This window comes from Typopeltis vanoorti, chromosome 9, assembly GCF_054136105.1.
Source record: "Typopeltis vanoorti isolate ZY-2024b chromosome 9, IOZ_Tvanoo_1.0, whole genome shotgun sequence".
In the NCBI taxonomy this organism is placed as follows: Eukaryota; Metazoa; Arthropoda; class Arachnida; order Uropygi; family Thelyphonidae; genus Typopeltis; species Typopeltis vanoorti.
The window spans coordinates 11,742,102-11,755,054 of record NC_143557.1 but is presented as its reverse complement, the minus strand read 5'-3'; the positions used below and the strand labels follow the sequence as shown (position 1 = coordinate 11,755,054).

Below are 12,953 nucleotides of genomic sequence, written 5' to 3'. Positions count from 1 at the left end.
TCCACCCAGTTACTAACTGTAGAAATCCCAAACTCACCCATCCTAAGAATACTCTTCACATTTTAGAGTATGCACATAAAACCTCCCTAAATATCCTCTCCTGAAGAAGAGGAGGAGAAGAGTAGTTCAGATCATAGGTAATCCATTCTTCATGGATACAGTGTTTCAGCTCTGTGTCTTTTATGTGTACTTCCATGGATACTACTCAGAACTTACCAGTTCAGAGTAGTCACCTCCACAACTATCATTTGTGTGCTATCGGTTGGCTTTGTTAAAACTAGAGCAGCAGATAGCCAGCATCCCTTTTCAGTACAACTGCAAACACATCAAATTTTCATCTCCCCATTTATTCCATCTGTCCTCTGAAACTACCTTCCTCATGAAGTGTTTTACAACAAGTACACTCTCCAACTCTGTAGAAATATGCCAATAGATTTCTTCTTTTTCACCTACACCCCTACATACAGTACTGGTGTGCTATAGATTCTTCCACCTCTCATGTAAGAATTACAAAACAAAACAGTATTTTAATCTGTTAAAATCTGTAATTTCTGATTGCATGTTTTCTCTGGCTGAATTGACTGTTTTGTGTATTAAAAACCAAAATTTCTGAGAGGAAAAAAGTTCTACTTTCATGTGAGTGACTAAGTTATCTTCAGTTGAAAAAGCTTATTAATATTCTCCTCGTGACAGGAATCAAACTAAGGTTTTCTATGGTCAAAGGCCACATATCCCATTGTTCTTCCAGCTGCACTAAGGAGGTGCTGTCATCTTTTCCATCTGTCTCTCCATGTTATTGCTGTCTGTTGAATTTTTCTAACTTCAGTATTGATATGTGCAACTGATTGCATTTTTAAGGGGATAATTTCTGTCACTGGTTACCTGGATTGAATAATTTTTTACATTAATTATTCCAAACATCCTAAATTTTCTTGTTTTTTTTATCACTTTTTTGAACTTTGATTCATTTTGTGGTTCCTTTTCCTCCATTTCTAAGCTTTCTTAATAGCTTCCAATGCATTTTTCCACCTTCGTATTTATATTATATATTCTTTCTCAAATTTTTCCATGACTAAATCTTTGCTACTTTTTCCATATAACTTTCTGCACAGCTTTCCTACATTTGTCTGGATATTATCTAATAGCACAGCACATGTTGACTTATTGGTCAGGAACTTTCTATATAATTTCTGATTTTCATCGATTGCTTCTTTAACTTTGTGTGTTCAGCATAGAGTCATTATCACCTTCATCACATTTCTCTGACCAAGTCAGTTTCTTTTGTTTGTATTGTGCCATTCAGTCTCATTTTATCCCTTAGATTCATGCACTTTTTCATCAATATTCTTATTAATATCTGACCTCCATGGAGTTGGACTCATCACAGGAGGTCCATACTCTCTCATGCAAAAAAATCATCAAAATGTGCCTTAAACTTGTTCACAGTTTCTACACTTGCCACACTCTCAGCCAATGCATTCCATTCACCACTCACTCTCAATTTGCATATTTGAATCTGAACCATATTTGAACCATTTGTATATTTCAATCTGCAGTCTTCATCTGAGAGCTGTTCAACTGATTATTTTCAAAACTACACATTTTTCTTTTCAACAGAATATTTGTTAATCATGCTCAACACTGGGTGATGATCATTTCCTCTTTCAAATCTCTTGTAACCTCTTATGTCTTAGTCTATTTTGATATCATACTGTAACAATAATAATATACGTAAGACATTTTGTGTTTTCTCTCCCAACGTGTATGTACAATTTTATGCTGGAATGTGGTGTTAATAAAATATATGTGAAATATGTGTATGCAAAAATATAACACTTTTCTTTACTAGCCCTGCCATTTTCGTTCACTTTTCCCCAAACATATATGGGTGTCTAGATTAAATTCCAACTCAACCATTTAGATCACTCACAAGGATCAGTATTCCTTGTTAGCAAAGTTCTGATGTAGGCACAGATAAGTCTCATTATACAGTTTCCCATTTTGAAATTTGCCTATGTTATGCTATCGAGAATGATCTCCCACAGATAAATTTATTGAAAAGTTTATCTATGGTTAGTGTCAAATGCTCTAGTTGCTCTATGCTTTCTGTTACCCCTTTTTTCAAATAAACCATCTCATTACTAAAAGAAAGAGCCATAAGGCTTCATTTCAGTAATGTAAAATTACATAGAAAAAGCGGATACTAGATTCAACATTATTTCAAAGCCAAATTTCTGTAGAAAACTATGGGAGTTTCTTAAGTTGACCTGACAGCTTGCGAGAATACAATCCTCAGCATCCCTAAGTTGCCTTAGCTTGCACTACTTGAAACACATGAGTACTGCACAAGCATCCATATAATTGATATATTTGCCTTTTATTAGTGCATTTGATAAAGGTTTCACTGGCCTGACAGCTGTATTGAACTAGTTGGTTCTCTTCAGAGACCAGGCAGAAACCTTAAGAGAGCATTCGACTTTGAAATAATGTTGGATCTAGTATCCATTTTGCCCTATGTAATTTTACATCACCAAAATGGAGCCTTATGGCTCTTTTAGTAATTACTTTTATGCACCAACCAAGAGTTCACTTACGAAAAATGCATTTCTCTGACATTTCAATTTCCTTAGTACTGAACGAGAAATTTTGTTCCCTTAAGGTTTCTGATGATACAGTACTCCTTTGTAATGACATGGAAGAACTAGGACTAATTCTTGACAAAGTTAACAAGATCAGTAATAACAGAGGACTTCAACTCAATCCTAGCAAGACAAAGATTATGGTTTTCCAAGGAAATACAAACAGAGAAGCTCTTAAGAAAAAAGTGTACCTTAATGGAGAAAGAATTGAGGAAGTCAGCAAGTTTGACTACCTGGGTTCCATTATTAATGTGAAGAATTGCTGTTCAGAAGATGTCAGAAGAAGGTTAGGAATGGCTAAAACAACAGTCAAAGACCTGCTAAATCTGGAAGGATGGATCTATCTCCATGGGAACAAAGTTGAGGATTTTGGATGCAGTTGTTTTTCCAACAGCGACTTATGGATGTGAGAATTGGAACTTAAAAGTCAGATAAGAAATGGATATCTGCTTTTGAGATGTGGTGTTACAGAAGGCTGTTGAGGATATCATATGCTGAAAGACATACAAATGAATGGGTGTTCGAAAAGATAAGAAGATTTTAGTAGAACTTTAAGGCTCCTTAAGGATATTGACAGAAGAAAGTTAAAATATTTGGACACATAGAAAGATAGAAGGGGGACTTCTCAGAACAGTAATAGAAGGTAAAGTTCCTGTAAAAAGAGGAAGGGGTAGACCATCAATGAAATGGATGGATGTGTGTGTGTGTGGAGTGACTGATCTTCAGAGAGTTGAGGCCACCAGAAAAGCAAACAACAGTACTGCATGGCGAGGCCTTGTGTGGCACATCACCGAGCATTGGAGTGACCATACGGCATCTATAGATGCCCAGTGAACATATAGATAAGGTTTCTGCCTGGTCTCTAAAGAGAACCAACCGATTCAAAAAGGCTCTCAAGGAGGTGAAAGCTTTATCAAATGCGCTAATAAAAGGTGAATATATGGCTCAGTTGCAGGGAATGAAGAAATGCCTCACCAATTTAGCATTATGGATACTAAACCAGTGATCATTATGGGTGACTTTAATTATCCAAACATTGATTGGGTAGAAGAGAAATCTTGTGATAAGAATGAAGAAGAATTTTTTGAATTGTTGTGAGACAATTTTCTCAAGCAGCATGTAAAAGAAGAAACTTGAGGTCAAAGAGTGCTATATTTGTTCATAGTGTGAGAAAGGTCTCTGTTATATGACTATATTACCAACAGTTGGTGATAGTGACCTTGCTGTGCTTTCTTGGGAAGTATCTAATTATATTGATGTTCCAATTAGAACAGGTTACATGCTGAACTACAAAAATGACAGTAATGCATGGGAATCTATGAAAATGTGCTTAAATTAGGTGGTATCTGAATGTATCCCTAGCGTTCAAAGAATAAATATGCTAAGAGTGAAATGGATGTGCAACTTTATTAAAAGAAATTGGCTATGCAGGAAAAAGGCAATCCAAAAGAATTTTATCCATATACTACAAGCAAAAGAAAGAATGAATTGATTGAATGTATGATTGATCTATTGTACAAAGATGGTGCAAAAACTGATGTATGTCTAACTACCAACCTGTCAGTATCTCTGGTCTGGTAGTGAAGATTTGAGAGAAATTGGTAAGAACTCATATACAGAAATGGGTAAAACAAGCTAGACTCTAAGGAATAGCATGAGTTTACTAAAAGGTCACGCTTTAGCAGTTGCTTATATTTTATAACAATGTTACGGCTGAGTTGGATAAAGGGAATGGATACACTATGATAATATTACAGCTGAGTTGGATAAACGGAATGGATACATTATGATAATGTTGGATTTTTCTAAGGCATTTGATAAGATGCCACACAAAAGATTGTTGCATAAACTAGAGAATATGGGATTGGAATATATAAACTCTTCACTCGGATTAGTGAATGGTTGACAGACATATCAAAAAGTAGTATATTGTGGGTGTGACTCTGCCAGATTTAAGGTGACCGTTGTGTACCTCAGTATTCAGTCCTTGGACCATTGTTATTCAATCTATACATTAATGACATTAGGAGTATGATGCAGAGATAGGCAGGACAATCAGAGATGCTACCGATATTCATCACTTACAAGATGATTTGAATAGACTGGAAATTTGGACAAACAAAAATGACTGTTAGTTTAATGTTAGTAAGTATCAAGTTATGCACTTTGGCATGATGATATTTCCAGTGGCACATTATATTAGCGGGGGTTATGCTACAGAAACTGATGAGGCTAGGGATTCTAGAATGATGGATGGGAATTTGAAGTTCAAAGGTCACATAGCAATAGTTGCAAATATAACTCAGAAGATAATTTTGATGTTGAAGCAATTATCTTCTGAGATAATTTGACACGTAAGGATAAGGAAGTCACACCTTGACATGTAAGGATAAGAAAGTCATTTTGCCTCTTTATAAGGCCTTTTAAGACTGCACGTGTGTTCACATTTGGTCTCTCGCGTTCCAAGAGGATAAAGAAAATGTGGAAAGAGTGCACAGAAGAGTTTTAAAGATTATATCCTATGGGATTTAGATTTTGAGGACAGATTTCGAGTATGTGAATTACAGACTCTGGTTAATGCAGAAAAGAGGGCTGATATGGGTGTTATAGGATATCGTCTAATGAATTTTTTTGTGATATGGGAGGTGGTGAGAGAACATGGGACATCCATGGAAGTTAAGTTGGTTCGCAGTTAAGAAAAGGATAAGAGCTAGGTTTTTCTCTCACAGAGCAGTGAGTGAGTGAGTAGAATAATGTGAATGAATTTAAGGGAAGGTATGATAGCTAGTTTGGGTGATTTATAACATCTCTCTATGAGTCCTTGACTCCCTGGAGGTCTCATATAATAATAGTAACAATTAATTTGAAGCACTTTTTCAGAATAGCAGTTGGCGGTAAGAACAAAGACATCCAGACACATGCTTTTAAAGTTGAGTGGTGTGGATTTTACCAAGATGGTTTGTTGCCAGGAATGTACTATGTATCTGTGAGTGACTGTGGCAGATGTGTTTGTTAAATAATTAAACAAGAGAAATGAGACAGTGAAGGTCCATAGAAAGTGTGATATGTTAATAGATTGTGGTGATTTGAACATGAACCAGAAATCAAGAATGCTAGGCTAAAGGTAGTGATGGATGTAAGACTAAGAATGATATCCAGAAGAATGAGCATGAGAATATGAGTATGGAGAATGTGATTGTGAATACAGAAATAATTAAAAAAGGAAAGCCAGGTGTAGTTACTGAAGCAGAAGTATGTCTGACTGATGAAGCAAGAGCTGGTGTGACTGTGGAAATGGAAGAAAGTGAGACTGACGAAGCAATTGCAGATGCGATTGCTGGAATGCAAGAGTTGAAGAATGAAATTAGATGTATGGTGGATATGAATGGAACGGTGTGAAAGAATAAAAAGAAAGAAAGTGGAAAGAAAGAATAGCACTATATGAAGATTCTGTCATAAAAGGTGTGGTGGATGAGAAGGTGCAAAAGGTATGTTTTCCAGGACAAAGAATGAACAGGATGATTGGTTGAAGTGCTAGATATGAGAAGTAAGTGTACGAGAAATTTAGTGGTTGTAGTTGGGACGAATAATTTGGTTGGGCAAAGGAAGAATGTGTGATTGGATATCAGCAGATTATTGATGAGAATGAAAGACAACAGTGTTGTAGAAAGAGCGGTTTGTGTGTTGCCCAGGTTTGACAGCGATGAGTTGTGGCAGAGAGCAAAGATCTTCAATGACATGTTAGCGGAAATGTGTGAAGAGAAAGGAGTGCAGTTTGTAAATATGTGGAATGAGTTTGAGGGATGAATAGAGCTGTATATGATCAATGGACTGCATCTGAATGGTTTTGGAGTGAGTCATTTGGGAAGGTTGCTGCTGGAGGGAAGTGTAATGAGTGATGGAAAGAAGAGAATGTGACAACAGGAAAGCAAGTTGGACAGGGTGGGCTAAGGAGGTCAGGAGGACATGATGTAAGGAGAGCAGATTCTGGAAGTGGTAATGAATGCATGTATGTGGATGGCTAGTGTAGGAATGGAATGGCCAAGAATACATAGGTGAGTTGAATCTGGGAGACTATGTGGGGCAAACGATGAGCAGACAGGTGAGGAGGAGGAGTCACAGACAGGAGACTGCATACGTAGGACTGGCTATAGACCAAAAAATGAATTGTTATGTTTATTTATGAATGCCAGGAGCAGGAGTGTCAGAAATAAGAGAGATGAAATTGTTATATTGGTTAAATGAAAATAGTTGGAATAAGTGGAATATGGTTGTTTGAGAATGACATCTTGATAGGAATAGAAATTGAGGGATAGGATGTTTTTCATGAAGATAGGAAAGGCAAGGGGGGGGAGTGCTGCTGATGATAGCAGCAAGGATGAGATACAAGGAGAAAAGGTGGCAGTAGTTTTGGAGCAGTATAGTGTGAAATAGAGGTTGATAGATGATATATTTGGCAGGATGTTGCTATAGACCAGGGAATGTAGAAGGTGGAGACAAAGAAATGTATTAGAAAAGGTGATCACTATGGGTGATTTCAACTATGGGAATGCCAATTGGAATGAAGGGATAGTATTGGGAAATAGGAGAATGAACTTCTTGAGTTCTTAAGGGACAAGTCTCAGGCAGTACATAACATAGTGTACATGAAGATAAACACTCTTGGATCTGGTTATATCATCAGAAAATGTGATTGTGAATGGAATGTCTAATCTTTCCCCTGTTGGAAAGAGTGACCATGAAGTGATCACATAGCTTGCAGCCAGTCACATGAGAACTTCTATAAAGAAGGAATACATGTGGAACTAGAAGGCTGGTGATTATGGAAAGCTTAGGAGACAACTGGGAGCTATAACATGGAAAGGGGAGTTGAGTGGGAAGGATATAGATGCTGTGTGGACATTGATCAAGTGCCATTTAACAGCGGCATTGTCTGAACATATTCCAAAGATGAAAAGTTTAAACAAGGTAGGAGTAAAATGGATTAATGAAGAGATTAAGTGTGAAATTTGGTAAAAGAAGGCACTGCGGAGGCAACACAAGATGAATGTTGGTAATGATCAGTTGCATGAGGAGTACAAGAAGCAGGCCAGGAAAGGTGACTTGTTTGGTTAAGGGCAACAAAAGTGGGATATGAGAAGAAATTAGCCAATAAGCTAAGAAATATCCTAGTCAGTTCTTTTGATATGTAGCAAGTAGTAAGAAAAATGATTTTGGGAGGATGATGCTATTTGATGCCACTGGCAGATTGGTAACTAATGTGGAGGATATAGTTGAACTATTCAATGATTAGTTTATCAGCATATTTCATCATGAAGGCAACAGGAGGGACTAATGGTGAATGAGCAGGAAGCATATGAGGAATTAAGTAAACTTGATGCTAATATGGCAGTAGGAGTTGACAGTATATTGCCACGTGTGTTGAGGGAATGCCCTACAGAATTAATAGCACCTTTGATGCAACTATTTAACATGAGTCTTGCGACAGAGTGAGTCCAAAAGGAATGGAAGATGGGAAAAATTGTTCTACTTCACAAAGGGGGAAAGACTAAGGCTACAAATTATAGGCCAAGCTGAGTGGCTGGGGCTGATATTAAGGTATTAGAGAATTTGATGAGGACTAAAATTCAGAAGTGGGTTGATAAAGCAATATTCTTCATGATGGTCAGCATGAGTTTGTTAGGGGAATGTCATGTTTCAGCAATCTGCTTACATATTACAAAAAAGGTGACATATTCACTTAATAAGATGCATAAATGGTGATAGTGTGCTTGGATTTTTCAGAGACCTTCGATCGACTCCACATGACAAGCTGGTAGCTAAACTGAAACAGATTGGATTAGATAACAGACTAGTAAGTTGGATTTAGCTGATTGTATGTTGGAGAGGTATTAGCAGGTTATATATGGAGGAGTAGTATTCCAAAAGAGGAAGCCACTAGTGGAGTGCCACAAGGTTCTAGTTTGGGACCATTATTGTTAACTTATATGTTAATAACATTGGGACTGTCCTAACTGGAAATATTTAGCTGTTCACCATTAGTTAGGAAGGGTGAGGAGAAGTAGAGATGGCATTATGGTCTTGTAGGAGGATTTGAATAGACCATGTGAATGGGCAGATTGGAGCTCTTAGTTTAATATTGCAAAATGCAAGGACTTGAAACTTTGCAGACAAGGTTGGGATGTAGAGTATACAATTAATGGAGAAATTTTGAAGGAGGTGGAAGAGATAAGAGACCTGTGATTGATGGTGTACAGAGACTTGATCTTTAGGTGTCATATTGCTAAAATTTTAAGAACATTTGAACAGATTATTTTAATAAGGAGGACATTGACATGCAGAGGTAAAGAAGTTATGTTTCCCTTATATAAAGTTTTGATCAGGCCACATATTGACTACTGTGCACAGATTTGGTTGCCTAGTTTCCGTATGTATTGGAGAATGTCCAGAGAAGGTTTAGTAAGTTAGCGTTGGGTCTGTGGAATGTCAGATACGAGGCAAGATTAAGAGAATGCAACTTACAGAACCTTGTGAATAGAAGTATGATTGAGACATATAAGTTGGTGAGATGTTGTTACCAGATTAATGTGAAGAGGATATTTCATAGCGTAGAGGGTGGCAAGGGTATCCATGGAAGCTGTGTAAGAAAGGTGTGAGCAAGTTTTTTGCATGAAAAGTGATTGGAATGCATTGCCTGAAAGTGTGGTGAGTGCAGAAACTGGGAATGGGCTCAAGGTATGATTCGATGATCTTTTGGTATGAGAGAGTATAGACCTTCCACGATGAGTTCTATGATTCCATGGAGGTTAGATAATAATAATAATTTGTCATCAAAATTTGTTTTAATTTCGTTAAAGTTTAAATCTTTTTTTCCTACTTTCTTTATTATTGTGATTTAGTATTTCCTAAGCTTCTTTATTTTTACTAAAAGAACTATATCTTCTGCAAAACATAGATGATTGAGAATTTTTCCTTTGGTGTTTTTCCATAGTTAAAATACCATCGAACATATCCAATATAACCTTATGAAAGTGTGAATCTCCAATTTATGTGTTCTGTGAATATCTGCTCCAGGACTTTTATTATTCTTTGCTGACTTCAAGACGTTCGATTATTCTTCATTACTATTGGTGGTTTAATTTTCAATAATTTTCAAATTATTCTTTATCCTAACTTTTTAAATTCCTGAATTACAAATATCTGTTATTCATAATGTTCTATTGTGATTTCAAGATTAAGATGATACCACTGAAACAAATCCAGACAGAAATGGCCGTGATTGAAGAAAAACAACAGCAACTTGAAAAACAAGGTAGAGAACTGGAGGTTATTATACGTGACAGAGATAAAGGCAAGTTTATATAGCAGGTTACATAATTTATATTCTTATAGTGTAATGATATTTTCTGATTAAATAAGATTTTAAGTTTGTATTAAACAAGGTGCCTGTAAATAGTTATTCTAAACTTGTGCTCCTTGCATTTTATCGTTACTATAAGTGTTCTTCACTCAAATAAACCAATGAACAAAAATCACAACAGATTACTTCTGCACAACCTGTAAGTACATATAGTGCATCGAGTCAGTTATTTTTGCAATTCAAAATCAGCCATGTGCAAGTGCTCACTATGCCTATCGTGTGAAGCAAAGATGACAACAACAAAGGCCAATGATGGAAGAGCACCTTATGTGTCACCAACAAACCCAATGATAATATAAAGTGCCACAGCTCCAAAATTTATGTTACTGATAAGAAAAATACTGGCTACATGCTTCCTGTGCAAAAATAGAAGAATCAGCGCACAAACTACTTATGACTTCAACTAGTCCTTTTTCTGTTTGCTGAGCCGTCCTTCTATAAAGCAGCTTCTGAACTTATATAAAAGTCGAAAACCTTCGAGCAGCATCTTAACACTATGACTGAAATTTTCCCCTCCAAAATCCAAATGCTGGAAGCTAAGCTTGAACTACTCGACGATCAGCGCTGCAACACAAGTGCACACTTGCCTGACAACACTCAAGATCTCTGTGACCTAATCGCATCAATGGTACAACTCAATTGAGGCTTAAAACAAGAAATTCAATGGCATTATTTTGAACTTTCCGACGGAAACTGGAGGATCACTAAAAGATGACATCAGCAAATTAGCAGTGGTTGTAGTCTAGAAATATCTTTAGATGCCATCTTTTCAGACCCACAAATGAAAGAAAAGACAGAACAATCTTTCCATGCCTGGTAAAAGTGACTTGCGACACACCAACAAGCATATCTATACTAATAACAGTTGATTAATAACAAGTTTAAACTGACTTGTCCCCAATCATGCATATGAGCTCAACCTGACATAACTTTTTTCCAGAGAGAACAAGGATGTCAACTTTGATAACAACTTGAAAAAAAATGCCAAAATGGAGGAAAACAGTTGGGTGATTGGCTACAAAAAAGGAAAATTGGTGCAGAAATCGAATGACACCACCATGGAGACCAGTATGCAAGTACTGCATAGAAAACATGTAAGACCCTTGTAGTCAAATATATTCCCCACAGAGCATTGCATATCCACTTCACTAACAACTGTGACCTTAACTCTAATCTTAATACTGTCCACTATCATCTCCAGTCTACCAAGCCTCACCTACTCTTCTTGGCTGAAACCCAAATTTCACCTCCCACCAGCACTATTCATCTCAGCTTTCCAAACTACACACTCTTTAACTGATTTTGACCTAAGGGTGGCCTAAGATAAGGCTACCCTTAGGTCAAATGGAATATATTTGACCTAATCTGTAAATATACCTTATCAGAGAGCACCCAACCTAGAATTACCTGACTTTGACCTTCTTTGGTTGAAATTTCCCTTCCTCATTTAGTCAAATTCATTTGCTGTCTCTCACTCCCCTGATGCCCCCAACCACCCTGAGCTCCTTAATTTCCTCTCCTTAAATATTGACTTTCTCCAGTCCCACTTCCCTAACGGCAAAATTGTTCTCCTAGGAGATTTTAATGTCCACAACAATAAACCAACTTTCCCCCTCCAGTTTTACAGATCTAGCAGCCAGAGAGATACTGAAAAAACGTTTGCCACCTTGTACAAATTGTTCACATGCCAACCATAATAGCAGATAACGGCAAACACTCCCCAAACACCCTACATCTCCTCCTCACACAAGCACAATAGTGTTTGTGTGAGGAGGAGATGTAGGGTATTTTTGGGGAGTAAACAATGCTTACACAGCCACTCTATACAAGAGTAGTTTGGCATTATATAACAGTGTGAAGTGGAAAAGTCTTCGTGACATCTGTGCCTCATTACCATAGTTGGATTATTGGTTTTGGTCTTCTAACCCAAACATATCACCAAAGTAATTCTTACTGGCACAGAAATATACATTCCCCACACTAATCTGAACTGCTGTCCCCAAACTAAGTCTTGGTTCTCCAAAAGATGTGCCAAGAATGTACAAATAAAACATCAAGGATATCACAACAACTGGCTTACATCAAGAACTCCATCCTTCTTTAGTGTTTATACACAAGACCAAAATAGCTGCAAGAAAACTATCAATGCTTCCAAAACAGAGGTTGAAAGATCAAAGAGCAGATTATTTGCAGCCTGTCCAAATGGCAGCCAAGCCTTTTGGTCTCTTGCCAAAGCAATTGGTCGAAACTTTTGCCTAATGCTATTCCCTCCCCTTACATCATACCTCACCATCATCAAATTCCTGACATGTATCCTCAAGGGGTGCACACGATCTGATAGTACTACATCAAAAATTTACATCGTTACTAACTTCCTATCTACAATTTTCCTCCAAATCAGTCTATTACTTGTCAAGACTCCAATAATATCATTATCAGATCTTATATTTCTATCGTTTAAGGCACATTGTACTGTATCAATCCACCTATATCTTGGTCCTCTGGATCATTTTCCTGCCAACCTGGCAGAGAACACTTGTTTTGCTAATCTTTCCTCGCCCATTCTGTTTAAGTGCTGAGATTAGCTCTGCTAATGCATTCCAGGATGCCGACAGTGTCAAGTTCTTTCCTAATATCTTCGTTTTTAATATGATATTGCCATTGATGCCATCTGTTCATGCCTCTAATCTTTCTCAGGACTCTCATATCTGCGGTCTCTAGTCTTTGGTCAAGTGTTTTACTTCTAACCCAGCTCTCAGATCCGTAAGTTAAAACTGGTTTGAACACTGTCTTGTATACAGCTAATTTAGTTCCGACTAATTTCTCTCTTATTCCGTATGAATTTATTCAATTGACTTCCTACCATACCAGCTTTGTTGATTCTGTTATCTATT

General features: G+C 37.1%; 1 protein-coding gene across 2 annotated transcripts in view; it reads left to right on the top strand.

Moving 5' to 3' along the window:
• The window catches only part of LOC150102885 (uncharacterized), a 269,877-nt gene that overhangs the window by 69,245 nt on the left and 187,679 nt on the right, over positions 1 to 12,953 (top strand). For both annotated transcript variants that reach the window (XM_090397856.1, XM_090397855.1), the window contains exon 2: positions 9,873 to 9,990. In XM_090397856.1, the coding sequence (XP_090253982.1) occupies positions 9,873 to 9,990 (118 nt within the window). The remainder of the gene's footprint in view (positions 1 to 9,872; positions 9,991 to 12,953) is intronic.